Here is a 26,350-nt window from a genome sequence, read left to right as displayed (position 1 = left end):
TCTGCCAATGTACTTTTTCATTTCTGTTGGGAACTGCTTCTGCATGGATCCAATACTCTTCAACTTTTTTTGTAAAGGTCTGTTCTTACATAAAGTAGAAGGAACCATTGTTTCCAAATTTGTCTAATATGTGAGGAGTCAAGGATGTGTGTAGTCATCGAGATTGGTACTGTTTAATGATGTGTTTAGTGATTTATGTTTTGGATTAGGAACCAGTTGTTCTCTTTTAGAAAAGCAATATCAACAAGGTCTTTTCAATGTCTGTTTAAAATACTGGTAAGAAACAACTCAGGCTATTCTACAGAAACAAAACCCTGCTGATGACACTAAAGAATACACATTGTCCTAATAGGAGAAGTGATAATGTCTACAGATTTGCACAAAAGTGGTGTAATTTGTGGTGTTTGAGTGTTTGTTTGTTTGTTCCCTAATGTGTTTAGGATGGCTTATAAAATTGTTTCACAGCTTTAGTTCCTAAAGTACAAATTGTATTTAGAATTCCATAGAGGAGGCATTATAGATCACCTGGTTTTCACCATTCTGATTCATATGCTTTTGCATGCAACTGTTTTAGCCAAGAAGGGGGAAAGGCATGAAAACATCAACCCATTTCCCTTTCATTCTATCTGGTGCCACCATTGATTTGTTTTCTTTCTCTTTTCATTGTGACTGACTAAAACGCCCCCGCCCTGCTGCCTATTGTGCGCTTGGAAGAGAACTATAATTTATATTCCATAATGAGAGTTTTTAAGAACAATGTTTCCTTTTAAACCTTTAAATGCATTTTCATGTTTTCAAGAAGAATAGCAAATGGAAATCTTTCAGGAAACGAAGAATGGAATGACCAACTTACCATAATTGTTGTTCTGATACCATACGAAAGCTGAAAATAACGATTTTGGGTTTTCATCTAATAGAATAATACTAATATGAGTGTTGACCTGGTTAAATTAGATGTAACAAAATAGTCTGCTGTGGTCTGTCTCTCTCTGTCATGGCTCTAATAACATACTCTAATAGAACTCCACGGGTCATTTGGCCCCAAATGTATGCATTTATTAAATATTTGTTCAACTTAGCAACTAATAGGTGTGTATTTGTGCCCATTAACACTGTGCTAAGAATGTTGGTATATTAAACTGTATTTATTATCAAACTTTCCTCATTAAAATGTACAAGAGTACAAATGAATTTAAACAAAATTATCATTTCAAAGTAAACAAAAAGTCAGTAGACAATTCAAATTTTCTTATATAGGGCTTTCTGAAAACTGTCTCCTCAAGTTTAGGTGGCATGATTGTGTGAAATTTCTTAAGAAATAAAATATTTCAGGCACTGAGGGTTAAAATTCAGCCATATCAAGTGATTTAACTTCAGTAACCCGATGACCAGGCCTGGGAGACTGAAGAACGCTGTGTGCCTCCCGGATGCTCTGAATGAGCGCGTCCTGCTAGCACTAGTGCTGAACACGAGTATGGAAAGGTCACAGTGAGTTTCCCAAGATTGCTGCAGATGATATTTTGTCTCTAGAGCAGTCTCATATTGCACAAGGGTAAAATCATTCATTACATTGTAGAACTGCTGAGCTGGAGAGAGCATTTCAGTTCATCTAATGAAAACTCTCATTCCTTCATAACAAGGCACCAAGACGGGCTCCTAGTGCAGGAATGACTCAGAACAACAAAAGAGATGCTGTAATTTACTAAGTCCTGTTACACAGTCCTAAGATGCTGCTTTACACGCTGAGGTTGTCTTTTGAAATATTCTACATGAATTCCGTGATCATTCTTAAATCTGTGACCTCTTGGATAAAACAGTGAATTCCATCTTAAGAAGTTGTGTGTTTATTTGTCCTTCTAAGGGACTGGAAATGTCCTCATGTGAAATGACTTTCTTACTCGCTGTTGTATTTTGCACTTTTGGTTGTCCTCATTGTGACTGTCAAAGAAAAATTATTTGAATATTTGAGTGAATGAACTAAGAGAAAAATTAAGACACTTTCAAGAAGAAGTCATGCATCTATTGAAACGTATCATTAGTAATGATAAATTTGTTGTATTTTCTCCCTGCAGTCTCCAAACGTTCACAACTACCCCGATATGGAAGCTGTCCCCCTCTTGCTAAATAATGTGAAAGGGGAGCCCCCAGAGGACTCACTGCCGGTAGATCACTTCCAGACACAAACTGAGCCAGTGGACTTGTCAATCAACAAAGCCAGGACCTCCCCTACTGCAGCTTCATCCTCCCCAGTCTCCATGACAGCGTCTGCCTCCTCGCCTTCTTCAACTTCAACCTCTTCATCATCGTCCAGTCGCCCAGCCTCATCTCCCACTGTTATAACTTCAGCGTCTTCAGCATCGTGTTCATCCACAGTGTTATCCCCAGGACCACTTGTTGCCTCTGCATCCGGCATGGGCGGCCAGCAGTTTTTGCACATCATTCATCCTGTCCCACCTTCCAGTCCCATGAACTTGCAGTCTAACAAACTCAGTCATGTTCATCGAATTCCCGTGGTGGTACAGTCTGTGCCGGTTGTCTACACAGCTGTACGGTCACCTGGAAATGTGAACAACACTGTTGTTGTGCCGCTTATGGAGGATGGGAGAAGCCATGGCAAAGGTAAGAGACATGAAGTCTTATGTTTTTCAGCACTAGGGAAGATTGTGTGGTTTTTGTTTTTATTTTATTTTATTTTATTTTATTTTATTTTATTTTATGACTGGGACCGGGATTGTATGCAGACTCTATGTATAAAGAAATTCAGTGTAGAACCTTCCAGACCACCTAATTGGCCACACTGAGTAGAACAAGCTTTGGAGCTGCCACATTTGTGTGGACAGTTCTCCTAGCTGCGTTAGGTCCGTGTGCTTGCTTATTAGTTATTTCATGTCAGAGTTTTGCTATCTCAATTTACAAAACAATGCTTCGCCTGAATGGTAGAATGAGAAGGGCAACCTGTGTACTGTAGAATTATATGCGAAATGAAAGTATATAAATTCCTTATATACACTGGTCACTGTGAGTGTTTTCAGGTAAATAAGAATTTTTTGGGGGTAGTTGTTCAGACTTGAACTTTTTAGATGGCAGAAAGGTAAAATGCCATTAAAATGGATGATCTGGGATCTAGGCCCTTATTTATGAATACCTTTTAAATTAATTTGATATTAAAACGGAATTGTCCTTCAATCATAGCACTTGGAAGGCAGAGGCAGGTCAACCTCAAAGAGTTCAAGGCCAGCTTGAACTCTATACTGAGTTCCAGGTTAGCTAATGTACATAATGAGAGCCTGTCTTTGTTTACTGTTCTTTGCGGTGAGGACACATCAAGACCAACTGACTTACAAAGGAAGCCATTGGGCTGGGGGCTTGCTCGAAGTTTCGGAGTGTTAGTCTCTGAACACATAGCAGGAAGCATGCTGGAGTAGCTGAGAGCTTTATACCCTGATCCACATGCAGGAGAGAGAGAGAGAGGGAGAGAGAGAGAGAGAGAGAGAGAGAGAGAGAGAGAGAGAGAGAGAGAGAGAGAGAGAGAGAGAGAGAGAGAGAGAGAGAGAGAGCACGTCATGGGGACTAACATGGGCTTTTGAATCCTCAAAAGCCCAACCCAGCAGCACACCTCTTCCAACAAGGCCACACCTGCTGCAACATAGCCACACCTCCTAATCCTTCTAATTCTGCTCAAACAGTTCCACTCTCTGGTGACTGTGCATTCAAATATATGAGCCTATGGGGGCCATTCTTTTCCAGAGCACCACAACTTGCCACCACAAAAATAGATGTTGATCTCTAAAATTTCATATAGATTTGGTTTTGAATCATCTTCTAATTCAGTTACTATGATTTTAAACAGCAGGGCGAGTTATAATGGAAATAACCCAAAGTACAATATTAATGGTTCCTCTAAGTTTTAAGAGGTAAGAAGATACGTTGTCACATGCCCATGTGATGCTATCTAGTTATTTCATTCACTTTGGTACTTATGTAGCTGTATATGGAGTTAGCTCCTACTTATAAATTATTGCTTTCTGCTGAGGTATAATAGAAAATATTGTAAATCCCACTAGACTGTGTCTTTATTCTTTTTTGCACACAAACCTAAACACTAATCCCTCCTTCTCTGAAAATATAAAAATCCCATAGTATTGACTTATTCCCTATGAAGCTGAGTGCATATTTGTGTATTTTGTCTTCAGAGGCCAAAAGCAATGCCAGAATCAGACTTGCCCAATATTGCTTTTTTGCTTCGACACTATGTTACTGCCGAGTCCCATGATTAAAACATGATCAATGAATGCATAAACCACTGTCTTCTCATAAAATGCAAGGAAACATGGTTGTTTTGCTTCTGGTAAAGGGTAGGATTCAATATTGAGAGATGATATATTATTGAAAACTTGGCAGACTGTTTATAAACATCTTTATAGAGCTGTGTGTTTACCACTGGAAGTTATTATTTTATCAATATTAAATTTCTTCCTAGCACTCAAATAAGTTTCACCTTTCCTCTTTAACAAAGTTTAAAAAATCTCCTGATTCAGGAGTTTCTGTTTGCAAGTTTGAGAAGTAGACATTTACTGCTTTGTCTGGCAGTCTCTGGTGCTGTGGCCCTCGTGTCTTGGGTTCTAGCACCCTGCTGAGGGTGTGGAGGGAATGAAGGGAAACCAAACATACAACCCACACACGGTGAAGCTGGTGTCAGGTTGGAATTTCTACCACTACCAACCTGGACCTCGGCGTTTTTGTTAGGTACAATTGGGGGACGGGCAGCTAAGCTCAGTGGTTTCCGATTGGGCAAGCTCAGGCTGTAGCCATCTGGGAGGAGGAAGCCGTAGTTTCTGGTCTGTACCCACTGATCAATCTTTCATAAACACTCAGACTCCCTGAGGAAAGCGTTGCCATTCATCTTGAGTCAAACCCATATGGATAATAGCTTAGCCAATTTTTCATGAGTCAGGTGGCCATGGAGTCTGTGATGTGGGTGTGCCTATGTCAGAACACACATTCACTCATTCAGGGCCTTCCTGGCCTCCCTGTACTCTGAGGAATCTGCTATCATGGAACAAGAAAGTGGTCTGAACCACGCTCTGGGCTGAGAAAGTAGAGGAAGAGTGAGATTGGGGTGCTTTTTAAAGGATGTTTGAATACTAAGAACATAACTGGGGGCTAAATCAGATACATAGTAAGTATCTGGTTTAGTTTTACTTATTAATGAGATTTATAGTTATATAATTTTAAGAGTTAGCATTTAACAGATACTAAAGCACATATATGTCTCTAAGCCAGTGATGGAAAATGCTTTTAATTCCAGTATTTGAGAGGCAGAGGCAGGTGAATCTCTGTGCATTCAGGGCAGCCTAGTCTATGGATCTAGTTCCAGGACAGTCAGTGCTCCACAGAGAAAAGTGTGTGTGTGTGTGTGTGTCTGTGTGTGTCTGTGTGTTTGTGTCCGTGTATGTCTGTGTGTGTGTCTGTGTGTGTCTGTGTCTGTGTGTTTGTGTGTGTCTGTGTGTGTCTGTGTGTGTCTGTGTGTGTGTCTGTGTGTGTGTGTGTCTGTGTGTTTGTGTGTGTCTCTGTGTGTGTGTGTCTGTGTGTGTCTGTGTCTGTGTGTTTGTGTGTGTCTGTGTGTGTGTCTGTGTGTGTCTGTGTGTGTGTCTGTGTGTGTGTGTGTCTGTGTGTTTGTGCATGTGTGTCTGTGTGTGTCTGTGTCTGTGTGTTTGTGTGTGTCTGTGTGTGTGTCTGTGTGTATCTGTGTGTGTGTCTGTGTGTGTGTGTGTCTGTGTGTTTGTGTGTGTCTCTGTGTGTGTCTGTGTGTGTCTCTGTGTGTGTGTTTGTGTGTCTGTGTCTGTGTGTTTGTGTGTGTCTGTGTGTTTGTGTGTGTCTGTGTGTGTGTCTGTGTGTGTCTGTGTGTGTGTGTCTGTGTGTGTGTCTGTGTGTGTGTCTGTGTGTGTCTGTGTGTGTGTCTGTGTGTGTGTGCCTGTATGTGTCTGTGTGTGTGTCTGTGTGTGTGTGTCTGTGTGTGTGTCTGTGTGTGTGTGTCTGTGTGTGTGTGTGTGTGTGTGTGTGTGTGTGTGTGTGTGTGTGTGTCTGTGTGTGTGTGTGTGTCTGTGTGTGTCTGTCTGTGTGTGTCTGTCTGTGTGTGTGTGTCTGTGTGTGTGTCTGTGTCTGTGTCTGTGTGTGTCTGTGTGTCTGTGTCTGTGTGTGTGTGTCTGTGTGTGTGTGTGTCTGTGTCTGTGTGTTTGTGTGTGTCTGTGTGTTTGTGTGTGTCTGTGTGTGTGTGTGTCTGTGTGTGTGTGTGTGTGTGTCCATGGTAGACTCTACTGTCTCTGTAGTATAATCCTGTATGTGTGCCTATGATAGGGTCCAGTCATTCTGCAGTGCCACTTAAGGAAAGCATCGCTTTCTTTATGAAACTGATTAGTAAATATTTTAATGTTGAACATTAGCTTTGTATACAACTTTGACTCACTACTAAATGAGGACAAGAGATACCTTTTATTCATCATTATCATTTTATAGGAGAGCCTTTTTTATTTAGCATGTATAACATATTACATATGTGTGTGTGCATATATATATATATATATATATATATATATATATATGGCTAAAATTTAATTTTCTGGAAAGTGTAGGTTTCAGGAGCCCTTTAAGACTTAAGTACTCACTTATGCTCTGTGTGAGTTATTTGTTAGCTTCATGTAGTATTCTTTATTTCATAATCTTTATGTCATGAATAAAAATGTACTTAATCATAAGCTCAGCAAACTATTCTATGGTTTCTAAGATCACAAACATGGGATAAAATCCTGCTTCTATCACTTATAGCTGTAGAAAATGATCTTTTTAATACTCATTCTCATCAGCGAAACAAAAGGGGCTGGTATTGGGGTCTGCCCTAAGATGCCGTGGGAGGACATGGTCTGCCCTAAGATGCCGTGGGAGAACACAGTACAGATGCCTGTGTAGACCAGGAAGCAGTCATTGTTACTTTTCTCCTAAATATTACAAGCAGTGATCAACACTTCCCTTTTCTCTTCTTGTAAAACAGAAAGTTGATGGTGATGGTGGAACAGAGAGCAGTACTTATTGAATTAAAAACTCAACCCAAAAATTTGGTATGGTACTACTTCTCAAAGCTGCTAACCCAGCAATGATAAGGCATGAGAGATTCATATGAGAAATTGTCTGGAAACATCCCATTTTTAAATTTTTATTACTTCATATTAAGTTTTTATAATCACCATATTCTACAAATATTGCTATAGCCTTTTATAACCTTTTATTGTTTAGCTGATTAACTAGGGGACAGTAAAAGTGTCTAGTGGAAAGGTTTGCCTACCTCACAGAATGAGGAAAGGAAAGGGCATTTGGGTAATTCTTCAAATCTTTATTTTGCACGTATGCAGCTGGGTATGGAGCCAGCACTGAAATGGCTGAGTAATAAAGTGGGTTCCCATTTACCTTTACCTAGGACTTGTATACTTGGTGTGGATGAGCAAAAGAAACATACCATTAGGGACTTGGTTTTCCAAAATCCTGGAAGGTACTAAATATCACTCATATCAGTTAGGTGAATTTACTGGCTAATTCTTTTTGGCATTGGTAGAACATATGTGCTCTGTGACAGACAAGTGGATGACATTACACATCATAGTCACAAAGGGCTCTGAATGTACATGTCCATGCCTAAACTCACGTATCACATGGATCGAGTCATTTCTTCATCCAAGTATCTGTTAAGCGTCTGTCACCAGCAGGCATTATTGCCACTGAGGATACCACGTAAACAGAGCTGGCACTGGCTCTCTGTCACACTGCTTGGTAGTCTATTCATTCTGAAGTCCATGGCCACATGCAAATGAGGTGAGCTAGGAATGCAACCCAACACAAAACTGTAAACGAGCTTAAAACTTTAAGATTTTCTTTTCAATTTCTTTGTAACTAAATTGCATATTCTTGAATATGAAATTTGTACGCAAAAACATCACATTGCAGTTTCAAAAGGCTGGATGTATCTGCAAGTCTGATGGAAAATATCAGATTAAAGAAATCTTAGAAACAAATACTGGTTAATTTTGATTATAATTGGACTAAACTTTCTAAAATGTCAGCTAGTGACGTCTCCAGTAAGAAGATAATTAGAAGTAAATAAAATTGTATTTGACAAAAAATAGTGTCATGTTGGATGGTTATATGTGGGAAGAAGAAATGTCTTTAATTCTCCATAAAAGAATGGAGGTCAAAGTTTAAGGGAGGAATGGGTTGAAATTTTCACCAAAAATGCTTGAATAACACCAAAGGGACATGAAAATATTATCTAAGGAAGGGAGAGCTAATCCAAGTATAAAGGTCATTGGCCTAGAGGAATAAGTGGTGTACCTAGCCCAGAGTACACAGGCATCACAGTGGGACCTGGAAAGGAATATGAAACAGGAGGGGAGCTGGGGAGTGTTTGGAGAGGTACAGTAAATGGACATCACTGAGAATAGAGCTGGGGGAGCAGATCTGTAACAGGGCTACTGAGGACATGCAGAATGTACCCTCTCCACTGCGAGGCTGAGGGCTAGGTTCACAGCTAACCCAAGTAGAAGAGTTACTATAGAAACTACAACCCTCAAAGGATTGTCTTACCTCAAAATAATAACTCCAGGAATTTCAATGCAGCCTATGAAAAGTTATGGTGTATTTACTCATTAGATTGTCATTGTTTTGTTTTGTTGTAGGTACTTCATGGCAGAAGACCATATAGCATTAGAGTAAATCTGAGGCAAGGTTGTCATTGGTTTATTTAGTACCCTTGTGGAAAAGTTAGGAAAAGTAGAATTCTCCTCCCATCTTCTATATAATGTGTGTATTTACTACACTCCAAACATGGTGCTAGGAACTGCAGTTCCACGATAAGCAAAGCCCTGCTGACCTGAATGTTGCATCTCGATAGGAAATGTGATGAATAAGTGTCAGGGGTTGTAAGTGCCACAGAGAAGAAAAGGACGTGTCAGAGTTAGCAAGACAAGGGTACACGCAGGTATAACCAAGAAAGCCCTTTGAGAAATCATCTGGGCACATAATATCTTGAAGAAAAAAAAAAACAATTCCAGAAAGATCTGAAGTCACAATTGAATGCCACCTGTGATAAGGAACAGAAAAGTACTGCTGCTTGGCATGGGCAACCAGTGGAGAGGGTAGAGAGGAGCACTTAAAGAGGCAATGGGGCCAGAGCAGGGGTAGTTAGAACCTCAAGTCCCCTGGTGGCTTTTGTTCTAAATGTGATGAGAAGCCATATAATTGGACATCTGTGCAGAAAAATATTATAATCATGGCATCACTGCACACAGCAGAGAATATGGTGCACACTGAAAATTGGGAATGGGCTTAGGGCTACTGCCATATGGATTAGAAGCGTGTGTGAGGAATGTTGGGAAGTAGAGTGGCCTCTAAGTTGTGGCTGAGCTGTTTGAGCAAAAGATGCTTTGTCTCCTAAGATGGGAGGAGTGTAGTTAAGAAGGGAAGTCCTTTGGGGTGTGCTATATTCAGCAGAACACCCTGCTCTACCTTTAAGTAGAAAGCTTGAAATGGTGCTTGGACAAGAGGAGATAGTTCAGAAAAATGCATTTGGGATCATTTAGGGTAGAGAAGATATTTGTTGCTTAATAATGACTCCCATGGATCATCTTGGATGAGAGCCAAAACAAGGGCAGGCCTGAAACCCCAACCAAGCAGGAGTATCCACATTTTTTTTGGCATATTGTATGCATGTGTATTTGGCATACCTACATGTGGTGTGCATGGCCATGAGTGTGGGGGCCCAAAATTGATGTCAAATGTCTTCCTTGATCGCTCTTTATTCAGTTTATTAAGACAGGGTCTCTCACTGAACATAGAGATATCAGATTCTCAATATTCTAAGTAGCCAGGTTGGCCCTGGGGTCCCTGTCTTGGCTGCTCCACCACGTCTATTGGCTTTTGTGTGGATGAGTTCTGAAGATCCAAGCCCTGCTCTTCACACTTGTACAAGTGCTTTTCCATGGAGCCATCCTCTGGTCCTTATCCAACCTTTTGGTGTTGTGATATGACATTGCTCTCTACACATGTGTTGGGTCATGTACATAACTACCCTGGGCTGCAAGGTAGATACACTTCAGAGATTAGGAAGTGACACCTGAGGAGCCTGGAAGGGAAAAGAAATCCAGCAGTGCAGGTCTGTGAGAGAGCTTCGTGGAGGAATGTGAGGACAGTCTGACATAGAGGATGTTTACAGGAGGGACTTCCCAGTTAGTGGTAAGTGGCTGAGGCTGAGTGAAAGTAAAACTTCGAGCTGCAGCTCAGAGGTTGGAGATTTCCTTGATAATGAGCAGTATGGCCACGGAGAGAGGAACCAAAGGACTAAAATAGGCCCTTGTTCAGGTGGGAAGACAGGAAAGTGAGAACCAACCTAGGGAGTATTTTCCTGAAGAGCTGTGGAGGGGGGCAATGGTACCTGGGGAGGCGTTGCCATTTCCCTTGAGGAGACTTACAAAGAACAGCGTATCTGTGCGCTCTCAAGAGTAATCCAGTAGTGAGTTGAAAACAGATAATTGTGGTTAATTATGTAGAAGGGAGGAATGTAAGAACAAAATATTTAGTTGTATGTGAGGCCTTCTATTATTTTGTGGAGTAACCTGTACTTTATAGTAATTAATTTGCATTCTAGCATTGATTTGTTGTATTGACAAAACCGTCATGACAAAGACGCACAAAGAAAATGAGAAGAAATGTAATAGCAGACAATAAATATCTGTGATTGACAAGTAAAAGCATAGCAATAGACGTTAAGTAAAATAAACGTTCCACTCTTAATTGTAACTGTGAAGACCCAAAACAGTGACCTGGGATGGTCAATGCAAAGCATACAGAAGTTAACCAAATGCTATCGATAATTACAAAAGTGATACTAGAGCCAATATAAATAAAGATCGATTATTTTCATCACTATTTTTTGGATTGAATATAGTATTACAAATCGGACAGTAAAGCCCAAATTACTTATTCTAGTTTCCTAAAGGAATTTTCAACATCAATATTTATAGAGACTACATTTTTAGAATTCAAAGTAATTAACGGGCCACATTCAGTGAATTCATCCAAGGCTCTAGGGAACAGAGACTTTTCCCCAACATCTAGTATCTTAGTAGATCCTTTCTCTTTCTCACAAGAGTAACAGGTGGCCTTGATGCCTAGGAACAAACCAAAGGTAAAATTGACCAGTTGCTCTGAAACTGACAGGGCCTGAAGAGGTCCAGTGCAGCTGGGGGATGGGCTGTATGTCAGGGCTAGACAATTTCCTTTCCTAAGTGCTTTCCCTTTCTTCCTTATATCTTACATAGATTGTCTGCTATTTCTGGGTGCTCCCCTCCCCCATTATCCTTTTTTTCTGAGCCCCTTCTAGCGCTCCATAGTCTGTGTGACAGTGATAAAGTGGGTTATCTAGGGAGAACTCCAGCTCTGTTTTCCTGCAGCCCATTAAAAAACAAAACAAAACAAAAAAACAAAACAAAACAAAACGAAACAAAAAAAAAACCCAACACTAGAATTATACAAAACATTTTTTTTAAATCTCATTAAGGCTTTTTTGTTGTTGTTGTTGTTGTTGTTGTTGTTGTTGTTGTTGTTGTTGTTGAACTAGTGTGATATTTGAAAACATAACTGGCTGGGCATGATGGCACACGTCTTTAATCCTAGCACTCGGTGGCAGACGCAGGTGGATCACTGTGAGCTCGAGTCCCAGTCTGGTCTTCAAAGTGATTTCAGGACAGCCAAGGCTACACAGAGAAAGCCTGTCTTGAAAAAAAAAAAAAAAGATAATTGGTTGATTGTGGATGATAAGTATGCTATTTATGATTTTTAAAAGTGATCAGGTCTTTGAGAATAAAATACATTTTCCTAAACTGGCTAACTAGAGCAAGTTGATCCTGCAATTAAGAAACTAAGTCAGTTTGGATGCGCAGGGTCTTTGGTCATTCTATTTAGATGTGGGCACACAGAAGAAGCCTCCCTCGCCCCCAAAATACTATTTATGTTCTTAGCGCCCATTCAGAAGGTCATGACCACAGGGAAATTTGTGATCTCAGCAACCTACAGGAAGAAGCAGCAAGTGTATTTTTAGTCTTGCACCATTCGTATTTGTAAAAGGAAATATGGTCATCCAAGCGAAGGCTGGAAAGGTTGCTGGAAGAGCTGACCCTAGCCGTCAGCACACTAGAGTACTCCCCGTTTCACATTCCGTGTTGTTGCTGTTGCTGCTGCTGCTGCTGCTGTTGTTTCTGTTGTCAGCCAAAAGCACCTGTTGACACTGATTCCTTGTTTCAGGTCGTAGTTCATGTCACACACTTGCTTCTTCTGTCTACCTTACACATGACTGTCGTCTTTTAGTTCACCGTTCAGTGGAACCCTGGTGTCATCTGTCCATAGGACCAGAATAGTCCCAGGCAGCTGACCTGTGCTTGTGTGTACAGTTGTCCTGGCTTCTGACTGACTGCTACCACGTCCTCATTTGGTAAATGTCATCTACTTACTCTATTTAGATATAGTAGCTAATAGGGGACAGACTTATACTTTAATTGGAACTAGGTTAGTATGAATAGGCCAAGTAGTTCTGTCTTTTAGTTTATGTCTTAATGTTCCTTATTGGAAACTGTGACTGGAATCCTGCTGTCCTTTGTTTTATTACTTTTAAACAGAGACTTTGACAAGACCAGAGTGACAAACAACCTCAAGGACTTACGGAATAGTGAGAGAAAGGTGGGGAGTCCATGTTCTTGAACTTTGTAACTAGGAATTTGAAATGCCTTATTTTTCTTGATAAATTGCTGGGTTGTTGCTCTTTTCTTTTCTTTTTTTTTTTTTTTTTTTTTTTTTTTTCCTGAATTTCAGCACTGAATAGAAACTTAACTTTCTTTCTTTTTTTAAGTTCTGGGTATGCACATAAGGTTGAATAGATTCCACCAAAAAATGTGTCGTCTTGTGCTCTCATGTATCTGAGAACTCTCTGAACTGTCAGTTCCACGGCTTCATCTTGCACAGACTGGCTTGGTTCTAAGATTCCATGATAGTAAATGTGTCAGAAAGGACACATAAGCTGTCTGTGTCACTTTTAGAGATTAGTAGGAGAGAGAACCCTGTCAGAGAAACACTGCCCACACTGGATAGTGCCGGTGAGGGGCTTTGATTGGCTTCCTAGTTTTCTGAGTTAACACAGCAATGCAAACACTGAACAAAGGCAAGAGAGAAAGAACCAGCGATTCCTTGGGGCAGCCTGCGTGAAAAGGTGGATGTTACCGAGGGACTGAACAGGAAGACGGATCTATCTCTTAGTCAAAGCAGCTCAAGCTGGAGGTTGTCAAAATAGACTTTAGATTCAATCTGTTACAGTGTGTTATTAAGAGCTGATGAATAAAATAGCCTCATGTGCCACATTCATTTGCCGAGGACAAGTTTCTCTCATGACAAAGAGTTCTAATTCATGTTTAAATAGATTTCTGCATAGAATGTCACATTACAGTAATATAGTATTTAAATGGACTCTTCATTTGCTCCCACCTGACAAGTTTTCTATGACATTTAAAATGTAGACGATTAGGCACTGAATTTTTACTTTCCCACTTAAGACACTATTACTATACATAATCTTCTGATTTCTTGTAGGACTGGTAGTGCTATGCACTAAAAGAATTCCATTTCCCTTTCAGATGTAGTTATTTATAGAACTATTTTGACATTTTTGCAGTGCCACTCATTGCAAAAATATATATGCATTTTATTGGGCAAATAGACACATATTTAGCAAACAGTTTACTCAGTGACATATAAAGCCTTGTAGGAACAAATTGAAGAAGGGAGACTATACTATTCAGAAGGCAAACTTGCTCCAAGAATCACCACAAGCGCCGTTTTAAATTGGCTTTTTAATAATTTACAAGTCTCTGCCTGTGCTTTCTGCTCGTCACCTTTTCTGGTTCCTTTAGTAATTTATTTCCTCTTCCAAACTATGTTACTATTGTCTAAGCTTTTTCATTCTGTTTTCTACTCTTAATAGGGAATGGATTAAGTGACATTTAATTGTTTTCTTTAGAAAAAATGTAATTAATACTAGTCCGTCCATTAGGGAAAAAGCTGGTAGCAACGTCTAAACAGTGATCCCATGCTTAATCCTTCTCCAGACACCATTATGTAGGATGAGTGTTACTTGGATCAATGGCCAATTATGATTTTTATAATCAGATGATATCAGCATCTTTTCTTCGCCTAAACATCAGCTCATTTATTTAACAAATGTTTCATATGCCATGTATGACCTAACAGCCATAGCCTTCACTAAGGAAGTAAAGGAGAATGAAACAAGTTAAAAATAAATCTGAGAACATCACTCAAATAAATAATAATTCATGAAATATGATTAGCCAATTTACGTACATGTGTACGTGGTATTGGGACCTCAGCTTGTATGTGCATAGGTGTAAGTGTGTGTATGTGTTTGTGCGTGTGTGTCTGTGCATGTGCGCGTGCGTGCGTGCGTGCGTGCGTGTACTGAGTCAGGCTGAAGTGCTGGCAGTGGTAGGTGTGCCCTCGCCATGCTGGAATGAATATAACTTATTACGGTTCCAGTACTTGAAAGAGACTCCTTGAGGACTTTTCTCTACTTTCCTTTCGCTTAGTTGTCTTTACCTCCCTCTGTCCTTCATTAGTCGATCCATTTGGAGTTGGGTGTGGGAGTGGGACAGGTTTCAGGTAGCGTAGACTGGCCACAAACTCTTCATGTAGCAGAGCCGGGCCCTGAACTCGTGATCCTCCTGTCTCCACCTTCTGAGTGCTAAGACTGCAGGCCTGTCCCGTCATGCCCCACAGGCCTTTCCCATCATCCCTGCACACCGCACTATCCTCGCCCCAGACCCCACCCTAGGTTTGATTTCTCTTTCTCTTGCATATCTCACCAAAGCTTCTGTCCCAGAAGTCTTTTTAACTAAGACTTACCTGGAATAACAGAGTCTTTGTGCTGCCACCTAGTGGTAGAATCTTAGAAAAGGTACACAGAAAGACCGAGGAGTAGTCAGTCTGTGATCAGATGCATTTCCTAGAATGGCTCCTGTGTTTTGCTAGCACCCTCAGAGACGTAAGAAAATGCAGCGCATCCCTTCTATGAAAATATTCTGAGTTTGATGGTGTGTGCCTATAATTCTACAAATGGAACTAAGGCAGGTGGAGGCAGGAGTCAAAGATCATCCTCAGTTATATACAAAGTTAGAAACCAATCCTGAGCTGCATCAGGCCCTTATATGTATATACCTTATTTTAAGAGTTTTAGTATGTAGGAGACCTTATTTAATTTGGTTCGGAAAGAAAAGGTGTGACTTCTGAACCACTCATCTCATTTTTCTGTCTTATACATTGTTATCTTTACTCTACTTAGAAAACTTAAACTCGTCTTTGTTATAGCTGTGCATGTTTTAAAACTATAGCTTATATTGTTCACTAAACAAGAGCATGTGTGCCCCAGCTTGTATGCTATTAGCAAGTTTTACACCACTGGGCAAGGAGCTCACTATCACAGAGAAAATAAAATGAAAATAAAAGGCTGTGTCTTTAGGAAGATAGGGCGTAAGCTCGATAAGTCCAGGAAAAGCAGGCCTTGCCCTCAGAGAACACATCAGAGAAGCTTTTCAATAGCTTAGGAATGAGAAATTTAAACCTGATAGAATTTTAAGGTAACCATATGTGCCTATGGGTTCCTCACTTCCCTAATGGGAGGGGAAAAAAGGACCTAGTAGTGTGACCTCTAGTAAGAATAAGTTCTTTAGTTGAAAATTATACAGTTTATAAAGCATAACTTGCCATCGCTATAAATCCTTAACCCTATGGTATAAGAGGCTGGGACATCTAACAGACTTCCTCATAGAAAGCTAGGGCTTGTGAAACGTCCTTTAAGCTGTCCTTGTTCCTGTTCCTCCAATACTGTGTACGACACCAGCAAAAGCCCAGTAGATATTTATAAAAGAGATATGTAAACCTGACAATGAATAGGAAAAAGAATCAGTGTAGCGAGCGGTGTGGATGAGGCGTGGAGGAATTCTGTGGCCAGTACTGAGCTACAGTCTCGAACTCCTAACTGAAATCTTCCTTTGTCTGACAAAGTGGGAGACTCAGCATAAATGTGAGCCAGCTTCCTCCAAACCAGCCTGTTGCCCTTCCACCAAACATGCCTCGTATCCCGGCCATGTGCCAGACTGCCTTTGTCCATGCAGAAAAGGCCTTGGGCAAACGTCTTAGTTCAGTGATGCATTTTTCTGTGGAGGCACATACCAGACTGGAAAGCCTCCCCGGCTCCCTCTTTCTCTCTCTGTAACTTCTCTGAGTGTCTCATTGCCTGATCTAGTCTCTGGGACACAGCGTCTGAGTATTTGCCTACCATCCCCAAAGCTGCTACTGTTTATGCCAACGAACCATTCTGGGTCTTCTAGGTTCTTGAGTAGGTACTGTTTCTGCACTAGCCAGAAGTTCTTTTGGTATTAGTTATAGATAATTGATGTAATGCTTTCTGGAGTTGAACTCTTGTGAGTGAGAAATGTTCTAAAGGTTCCCAAAAATTCATAATGAGAAGACTGTGCTGTATGAAAATTATAGTCAGCCCTTTCTTATTCTTTCTCTCAGTGGACTATTTTACCTGTGGACATAGGATAAAGAGGGTTTTAATTTGACTCAGATAATTAATATAATCAGTGATGTTTCCCATATAGCATATAAAATAGTTATGCCAATTTCATTTTCTAGTCAGGGTGAGGGCAATCGTACCTCCCCCTGCACTGCAGCTAACCACATCAGCAGTGTGCTACCATAAAAATCTAGAAACTGTGGAGTATGGATAATCCCACTATAAACTGTAATAAAAATTACCCTCCACACTCAATATTCTCTCCATTAAGTTCATAGGCACTGTCTCTTTGTACATAAAGTTTTATGAAATAAATCGACCAGTACGCCTGTCTTTACCAGATAGCAAGCTGTTTTGATTTAAAAGCTGATGACGGTACAATCCGTTTTTCCGTGTTTGCAGTGCATGTTAAAAACATAAATTTCCTTTAACAAACCTTAAGTCGAAGGAAAATGCTCCTCTTCCTTGCTCCCTGCATTTAAGTATCTCTTTGTGAGAAAGAATCGATGATGTATTTACCATGGCCTGCCCATTTGTTGCGGCCATAAAAGAAAGATTTGGTTTTCCATTTCAGATCTCTCTGGCCTTAAAGGTGTATTAAGCAAAAGGAAGCTCAAATCTCCGACAGCTTTGTAGGAATTGTCTGGAAGCTTTCTCTGTTTAGAAGGCATTGTCAATTTCTTGATGGCATTTTTTTTTGGGAGGGGGTCTTCTCTGTGCTAATCTAAAGGCTCCCCTAATCATGTCTGCTGTGGTCTTTGTCCGAAGTGAATGCCTTAAATCAGTCCTCTATAAACACGGGGAGCTTTTAACAGAGGAAACCTTCCAGGGGGCAGGGGGGGACCTTCACTCGTAAATCTGCAAAGAACATTGCCCTGGAGGAAGTCACACTGCGCTAATAAAGGTAGAGGAGGGGACAGTTGGGGTGAAAGGTAAAGAAACATTAAACTCCAGTGTCAGCGTAGGTAGGACCATGTCAGACCAGGAAAAGAATAGACGGGAATGCAGGATGGAGGGTGAGTGCACAGCACAGTGTAATTTTGTTGTTGGTGTCAGGTCTGATGCACTTCCCAATACATACACTGTGTGTGGTATACATAACGCATGCATGTGTGACACGCACTGTCTGTACCCTCCACTCACCACAGCGCCAAAGGCTTTTAACTCTACTCCATTTGGGGATAGTTTTCTAGCTGTGCCTAGATTGAGCATAGCAAATAAGCATGGTGAAGAAGAAGTAAGTGAAAGGTATATTTTGCCACCCTTATTTTCATTATCTGGGCCCTCTAAAACATTTCCTCGATAGATTTTTTTTTTTTAGGTATTCCCAATAGACACAAGAAATTGTAGCACCTCACATTCTGTAGGTTTCTATACAGTAAGAAAATAACCCATGTTCAATTCTCACTATTTGATTTGAAACTGATGTACAGATTAGGAAAGTGAGTTTTATCTATAGGGACACTAAGTACAAAGGGTGGTGGGCAAAAGAGACGTGAACGTTATTATCAATGGAGGAGCTTGAGTCACCAAAGCCAGGACTCTCTAGGTGGGAATAGGTAGCCCGTTCTCTGACCCTGGAGATATTATCTTACAAAAGTATCATAACTGCCTGTGAGATGATGACCATTAGTAACAAAGGAATGATAAACTGCTGTCAGTCTGTTTGAGAAAGTCAGCAAAGTATGTAATAAATCTTATAAATGTGTTTGTTTAAATTATTTAAATAATAACCTTTGTGGACTATATGTTCTTGGTGAGTTACATATTTTATCCTTATGCCCCCCTCCAATTACCAACATTGCTGTCAATTTTTCATAGGTAAGAAAATAGAGAGCTCTGTGGTTCAGCCCCTAACAGTTCTGTTTATGATTAAATCAGATTTTAAAAATACTTCAAAATCGTTTTTTCATACTTTGGCTTGATGCTTGACTGATTAAGCTTGGAATATTTAAGTAATTAGGTAATGGTAGTATCCCAAGTCTGTATTTCCTGAAATAAGGTGCTGTTTAACTGAACATAAAATATTGCATTTTAAAATCACTTGTGGTTTTGGTTAAGGTCTAAAATTTATGATGTGTAAAATAAGTATCTGTAACAGCAAATGCATGGGTTCACATGTGAACCATATGATGCAATCCCACACAGCTAAGTATTGACATTGGAGTGTGGCATTGTGTGCATCCATGTCTCCAACATCTTACAGCATAAGAACAAAAGCCCCAAGCTATAGGTTAACATTTCTAGGTGTAGGGAAATTTTGTCAAAGTGTGGTTCACTGGGTTTCAGACTCCGACATCTGTGTCATTTTTAGACATATCTGGTCCCTGCCTGGAGCTCTTTTGAGGAGGAAAATGGATGAAAAGACACACATACAACACAGGCATGGGTGTTGCATCTTTCCTCAACCTGATAGTGGTTATTTTCCAAAAGACCACGAGGGAAAAAACCAACAAAGATACTGTCAACAATTAATGTTACCATTACAGTGATATTTATTTTTCTTAGATTAATGAGTTCAATAAAATCTTGAGCACCAGCCAATAGCTAGTCATCATTAGGGCATTACACTTTCTGAATCATCCGAGCTCACGGAGCAGATGTTTAGGAATGCTTTCATCAGACTGGAAAATAAATTTTCAAGCATATGTGTTTAGATGTGAAGACTAGCTAGCTTCATGATAGGAACTGACATCTCCCAGCTCTGATTTCAAGGTCATTTCTACATTTTAGTCATTCTTTTTTTCTTATTCGTTAAATTTATCAAAGTGTAAAGGACGTTGCCTGCTGTCCAGCACATGAGCATCACACTGTGCAGTAGCACATTTTACTATACTCTGCAAGTCCACCTTTTCATGGAACATAATCCACTTATCATCCAACAAATGAGTGGTGGATCATGATGCACTCTTTAGTGGCGTTATTGTGCCCATTGGTATAATCTGCAGTAATCAAGGTACTATAACCTCCAATTACGTGTTTTATTATCTCATTATCCACCTTGAAACTTGTACAACTATTAGCAGGCTTACTTTTTTCTTCCTTGGCCAATTGTGGTCATTTGTAATGTTAATCACCATCATAAGCCTTTAGTATTTAAAAGCAAACACCATTTCAATGATAAAACAGTTTTTAGCTGTATAATGATTCCAGATCTGCTATAAATGAAAGGGCTTAACTTTTTCCATTTGTAAATCTAAGTAAGCCATTGAATTGTTACTTTGTGCTTTGTGATCTGCATTATAAGGACTGGAAATGCAGTGGTTCTTAGCAGAAGCAAGAGAACACTATTTTATACCCAAGGTAGTAGATCAGACCTTGTTCCAAAAGAGACGTAAGGAAAATCTGCCTCATTCATACTTTTCAGTTAGTATCTGAACAGTTAGTTGTAACTGTCCAGCCAGCCAGTTTACTTAGAGGAGCCTTTTGTGTTTGAAAACTCCATAATGCAATGCCATATATTTGATGTGTATTACCTAAGCTAAAGAGTTTGTTGGCTTATTATAAGCTTCATAAATTTTATGCCTTGTATTGTGCCATTTAAATGAGAAAAAAAAGGAGTTTGGTGCTGGCTCACACCTGTGATCCCAGGGTTAGTTGCAAAGGAAAGGGAACCAGTTCAGGGTCACCTTGAACTATGTACCTAGCTCAAGACCCTCTGTGCTACATGAGGTTCTATCAAAAATTAAGCAGTCTTTATGACTGCTACTAAAAGAAATACAATGGTGACAGTGCCATCTTAAGTTTTTGGTTGCTGGCCGACTCATTTCTCAAAACTCAATAAATTTTGAACTACCAAGTTATGAACCTGAGTGTCAGAAGTCTTTAGTTTCCTTTCTTCCACTGAGATAGGATCTTGGTATGGAATCCTAGCTGGCCTGGTTCTCTCTCTGAAGCCCAGGCTGCTCTCAAACTTGTAACAGTTACCTTCCTCAGCCTTGTGAGTGCTGAGATTGCAGGCATACACCACCAACCCTGGCTTGATTTATTTATTTTCTTTTTTTCTTTTTTCTTTTTCCTTCTTTCTTTCTTTTTTTTTTTTTCCTTTGCCTTACCCAAGAACTTTCACATTCTTTTCTATTCACTTCAATTAGTAATTTCACTTTTGTATATTCCTGTTTTAACTACATATATAGTGTACAAATAGTACCAACAGCAAACCCACAGTGAAATGATAAATCACACCAAAGTACACAAACCCAGTGAGACAAGTCTGTAAGACAGCCAAACAAAGGCCTGTTAAGGTTATTTTTATAATATTATTTTTTTTTCAGTTTTTGTATTAACCTATCCCTCAAATTGTTGAGATTCAATTATGTTATTTGTTTATCAAGCTTTAAATCACAATCCTGAGTAGTTATTACTCTAGTCTTAACTTTCTAAACTAATCTGGCTTCCTCCCAGCATAAGTCCCTGGGATACTTGTGTTTTATGGCTTTCCCGCTCAGCTGCTCTCCCCTCCTCTCTCCTGGACCTCTGCCACTGGCTGAATCCCCTGCTTCCTCCTCTAACTCCTCTTCCCCTGGCTGGCAGGAAGTCCAACCCTATTCTTTCCCCTATTTAGCAATTGGCTATAAGCTGCTTTATTGACATACCAGGGGACAATTGGGGAGGAGTGTTTACACAACACTGAGGCAAAGATTCTCAGAACAACTATCGCAACCAGATATGAGTAGATGCAGAAATCAGCACTTCAATTACACAATAACCTTATGCCTACCTATGATCACAGGTGCAGTATACAAAGAAAGATGCCATTAGTCGGTAGGTGGAAGGGCGCCATTGTGAGGTCAGGAGAGAGGTGCTTGTGAGCGAAGCCTTAAATATAGGATCTACATTGACAAGAGCAGTTTATCTTTTGGATTTTTTTTTTTTTGAGACAGGATTTCTCTGTGTAGCTTTGGCTATCCTGGACTGACTTTGTAGACCAGGCTGGCCTTGAACTCACAACAGTCCATATGCCTCTGCTTCCCCAAGTGCTGGGTGGGGTTACAGGTATGTGCCACCGTGCCAGGCTGACAAGAGCAATTTTAAAGGTGCAGTCCCCTGACTTCTGAAAAAATAAAAATAAAGCATTCTTAATGGAGAAGTAGAGTGTACCAAAGGATGGATAAGTTGATATGATCAGATGACATGTAAGGTCATGATACATGACACCTGAAGGACATGCAAAAGTGGACAGGATGCATGAGTCATATTCACAGGTACAGTTTTTTATAACCCTGTGTTTGTCTGCCTCAGAGACTTATCTCACTGCATTCGCTTGCCTGCTTGCTTTTTCATGTTGATATGATTTATCCATTTCAGTATGGACTTGTGATTGGTACTATTTGTACACTATGTATGTAGTTAGGACAGGAATATGTATTAACGAAACTGCTAATTGAGACAAGCTACATGCTTTACATTTGCTGCAAGCTCTAGGAAAACATGGAAAGCTACAGTAGGTAGAAGTTAGTGTGATCTCATTGAAATATGTATGTGAAGGGGCGGATGTAGCAAGATGCAAAAGAAGAACCAGAAGACTGGTTCCAGAAGTCTGCTGAGAAGATCTGAATGTCAACAGTCATTTCTATAAAACATGGATTTAAGGATGAGCAAAAAGGTGAATTTAGACTATTTCCTAGGTTTGCATTTTGGGAAAATGGCAACATGGAGGAAATGTTGAATGAAAAAAAAAATGTTTGGATTGAAATATTGCACTGACAACTTCATCTAGGAAGCAACATTGGGATAGAAAAGTAGACAAAGCAAGAAATAAAACAGACAGGAATGGAAATATTCAAAGATATATTGGTATCCTCTCTGAGACAAGAACAGATCACATTGCAGCACCCACAGAGATATCTGGAAATCTGTGAAAGTTAAGGGAGTGGTGAGTCTCAGTGTAGGCAGGCTAACATACGTCTGCAGGTTGACAGCCGCGTGGAGATGTTAAGCAGGGTTTGTAGAGAGCACCTCCTGGGATGCTCAGTGCAGGAGTTTACTAGCAAGGACTTTGAGAATCAACACATGCCGGGAAGACAGTGTGGTATTTTCTCCTAAAATAAAATTCAACAAACTATAAATTAAAATTTTTTTCAGAAGCATGTAGTCTACATTTACAACTCATAAAAATTTGCCAAATCTAGTGATATTTCCTCTTGTGGCCTCGTACTTGAGATCATCCTTATCCCAGCTTCCCAAGGTACCAAACAGACTGTCTTCTGCCTGGGATGTTGGATCATATTAAATGGCTTTATACAGTAGAGTGATGTTTAAATCTGGCAATATTCATCTAATATGCGGCTGTAGCATGTGCACGCATAAGTGGGAATATAAATTGGTTCAGCCACTTTGGAGAACCGTTTGGCAATGTGCACCATCATTTTCAGATTTATACTGTGAAGCATCTTGTGTTATCATTGCTAACTGGATATTTTGAAAACTTAATTTTCATTACGAGAATAGATAAATCATAGCGGTCCTTTCAGAAAACATTCCAATTAGACTGCAACAGAGTGTAACAATGAAATGAGAGAGTACCAGTAGATATCACATGCCATGTTGAGTAAAATAAAGCAAATTAGAGTATGATATTGTTATATATATATACTTTGCTAAAACAAATGACACAAACTCCCTTTGTACACAAGATAGCTATGCAAGAGATTTAAGTATTGGAACCCATGTCAAATTGTGTGTGCGCGCGCGCGTGTGTGTGTGTATGCGTGTGTGTGTATCATTTTTTGTATCAAGGTTAGATAAATGGATATGAGAATAATGAGGGGAAATGCTGTTTGCGATTTAGATTCACCACTTAACTAAAGAGGCGTTGAGACAGCACAGAATCAATGCACCCAGGGGACCTCGGATTTGATAATTTTACTACACAGGGCACACAAGAAGTATATCCACACTCCTGACAGCAGGGAAGGGAGCACGGATTATAATGAGACCTCTAAGCTCTCAGATCCTTTCTGTTTGGCCTCAGGAACAGCCAGTGTTTATTTCTGAGGCAATGTGGCAGCTTTGTCTGAAAAAAGTAACTGGATGATGTTAAGAATATAGAGTGATATATGTCCCCAAAATAAACCACACGTGAATGTCACTGCTCTGCACCAAGGAAATTTCTGTTTTTCATGGTTACTGCAGAAAAAAAAAAACCAAACAAACAAACAAACAAACAAAACCAAAGGTTCAAAGTTCTATACTGGTTTACATCCAAATACTGCAGCACATGACATACCAGGCATTTGCCTGGGAAAGCCCAAGACCACATTATTTATCTCGTTACTCTGTTTTCTTTTAAAGAAATCTCTTGAAACTAGGATGAGCTTCACACAGAAGCTAATGCAAACCGAGAGGAGAGCAGAACACACTGGTGTGTACCTCCTCTGCTGTGTGCTGCCTAGCACATGACATAAAAGAGCAGGGTCCTCAGAGTGTCTGTTGATTGGCCTGGTCAGGCCTGACCTGAATGCAGTACAACCTGGCACCCACACAAAAGTCTTTATTAGTCAGAGTTCCATAGAAAAACAGAATGGATAGAATGAGAATTTATGGAATTTATTAGAGTGTCTTATAAGCTGTGGTCTGGTTAGTCACGTTGTCTGTCTCCAGACAGAAAGTCCAAGAATCCAATAGTTGTTCAGTCAATGGGGCTGGATATCTCAAAGAGTCTTCAAGCATACCTCAGAATCCCAAAGAAGTGGACTCTAATACTAACGAAGGAACAAACTTGCCATTTGGGGGGGGGGGGGCTTTTTTTGTGTTCTTTATATAGGCTGCCACTAGAAGGTGAATCATATATAATCAAGTTGACAACTAAGAATAGTCACAAAAGTCCACACCTTATCAACTTGACATACAGTCATATTTTTGTGTCATATTTAGTTCTCAAATGAAAACAATAGCCAGGTCATAATTATGCATACCATGAAATAATTATGCCACGTACAACCACAAAAGCATATATTTTAAAATAGGTGACAATGTCCCTTAAGGTCATAGTTTTAAGCTCAAGACTTAAATATGATAACCACTGCCATTATCTTGATTGATGTCACATCACATGACAAGGGAATTGAAAAGAACAAACTTCCGCGCAAATGCATTCTTAACAAAGTCTAACAGAAATAGTTATGGCAGTTATCATCCTCATTTATGCCACTAGTCATGTGGCCTTCGCTGGTATTTATAAGTACCTTCCCTTTTACCCATTTTGTATTTCCTCCACCCACATCAAGCACCTCAGCAGGTCTTGGCTCTTTTCCTGGAGGAGTTGGCCCATACCTTCATTCCTGACAGGTCTGGGCTTTTTGTCATCCTGCCTGGATTAGGCTGTTGTAGTTTCCCACTGGCATTAATCCCAGGGCATGAGAGCACCATGAGATGCCCTAAGGGATATCCTGCACTCTGGGCATCATCTTTCTAATCTCCAATGTTGAGAACCAATCCAATTTCCCCTGGGGAATCTGTATCAATCACCCCTCCTAACAGCAGCTACAGCCAAGCTAACTTTGGTGAGTAGAAGTCCCTGCTGTTGAACCCATACATGATGTCCATGTCTGCCACCATGACCACTTTGCTCTTGGGACCATGGAAAAATTTCAGGGATGACCAAAAAATATCAGGGATGACCACGGAAACAGGCAGACAGCCCAGAGAATGTGTCATCTTATCTATTTGATTGTTGAACTCCTCTTCTGTGGACAAAACCTTCTGGTGAACATTTACATGGGCCACAAATATCTTCACATCCTTTGCCCACTTGGAGAGATCTGTCAACATACTTCTTCCCCAGGTTCTTTTTCATCAGTTTTCCAATCATGCTCTATGCAAGTCCTAACCATCCCCACCAATCCATTGGCTGCAAACCATGAATCTGTGATCATTTTTCCTTCCACACAAAGTGTAGGAGCATGGATAGCACTGAAGCTCTACTCACCGTAGAAGGAATATCTCCATGTGTCCCTTATCACTGGACTCCTAAAAGTTGCACTGAGAAGGGAGGTCCTGGCTCTTTGGTTGGGTTTATTCCCTATCCTCTGATATGCATATGTGTTACCAACAAGGTCAAAGTGGTTGCCTCCTGTTCATTTGATCCAGTCAGCATACTGTCATCAATAAAGTGGACCGATGTGATAGTTTGTGGAACAGACAGACGATCAAGATCCCTTCGAACTAAATTATGACACTGGGCTATAGAGTTAATATATCACTGAGGTGAAATTGTAAATGTATACTGATGGTCCTGCTCACTGACATCAAATTTCTTCTGGTAATTTTTATGAACAGGTACTGAGAAAATGCATTTGCTAGATTAATAACTGCATACCTGGTACCAGAAGATGTATTACCTTGCTCAGGTAAATATAGCACATATGATACAGCAGCTGCCTTTGGAGGCAACTGCATGATTAAGTCTTCGATAGTCAGCTGCCATTCTCTGGAATCAGTCCATCTTCTACACGGGACAGATATGAGAGTCAAAAGAAGGAGATGTGGCAGTTACCTCTACATCTCTCAAGGCATCGATAGTGGCATTAATTTTTGAAGTTATTTTGGGAATTCATTATTGCCCTTGGTTTGCTATGTCTCCTGATAGGAGCAACTCCAATGGCATCCATTTGGTCTTTCCAACCGTAACACCTCTCACTCCACAGGTCAGGGAACCAGTAGGGAAAT

At 40.1% G+C, this 26,350-nt stretch overlaps 1 protein-coding gene across 3 annotated transcripts in view; it reads left to right on the top strand.

The window, feature by feature from the left end:
- Nucleotides 1-26,350, top strand: part of Klf12 (KLF transcription factor 12) — a 355,350-nt gene that overhangs the window by 206,674 nt on the left and 122,326 nt on the right. For all 3 annotated transcript variants that reach the window (XM_051160912.1, XM_051160911.1, XM_051160910.1), the window contains one exon: nt 2,073-2,619. In XM_051160912.1, the coding sequence (XP_051016869.1) occupies nt 2,073-2,619 (547 nt within the window). The remainder of the gene's footprint in view (nt 1-2,072; nt 2,620-26,350) is intronic.

The sequence above is a fragment of the Acomys russatus genome, chromosome 18, assembly GCF_903995435.1.
Source record: "Acomys russatus chromosome 18, mAcoRus1.1, whole genome shotgun sequence".
NCBI lineage: Eukaryota > Metazoa > Chordata > Mammalia > Rodentia > Muridae > Acomys > Acomys russatus.
This window is presented reverse-complemented; position numbering and strand designations above follow the sequence as displayed.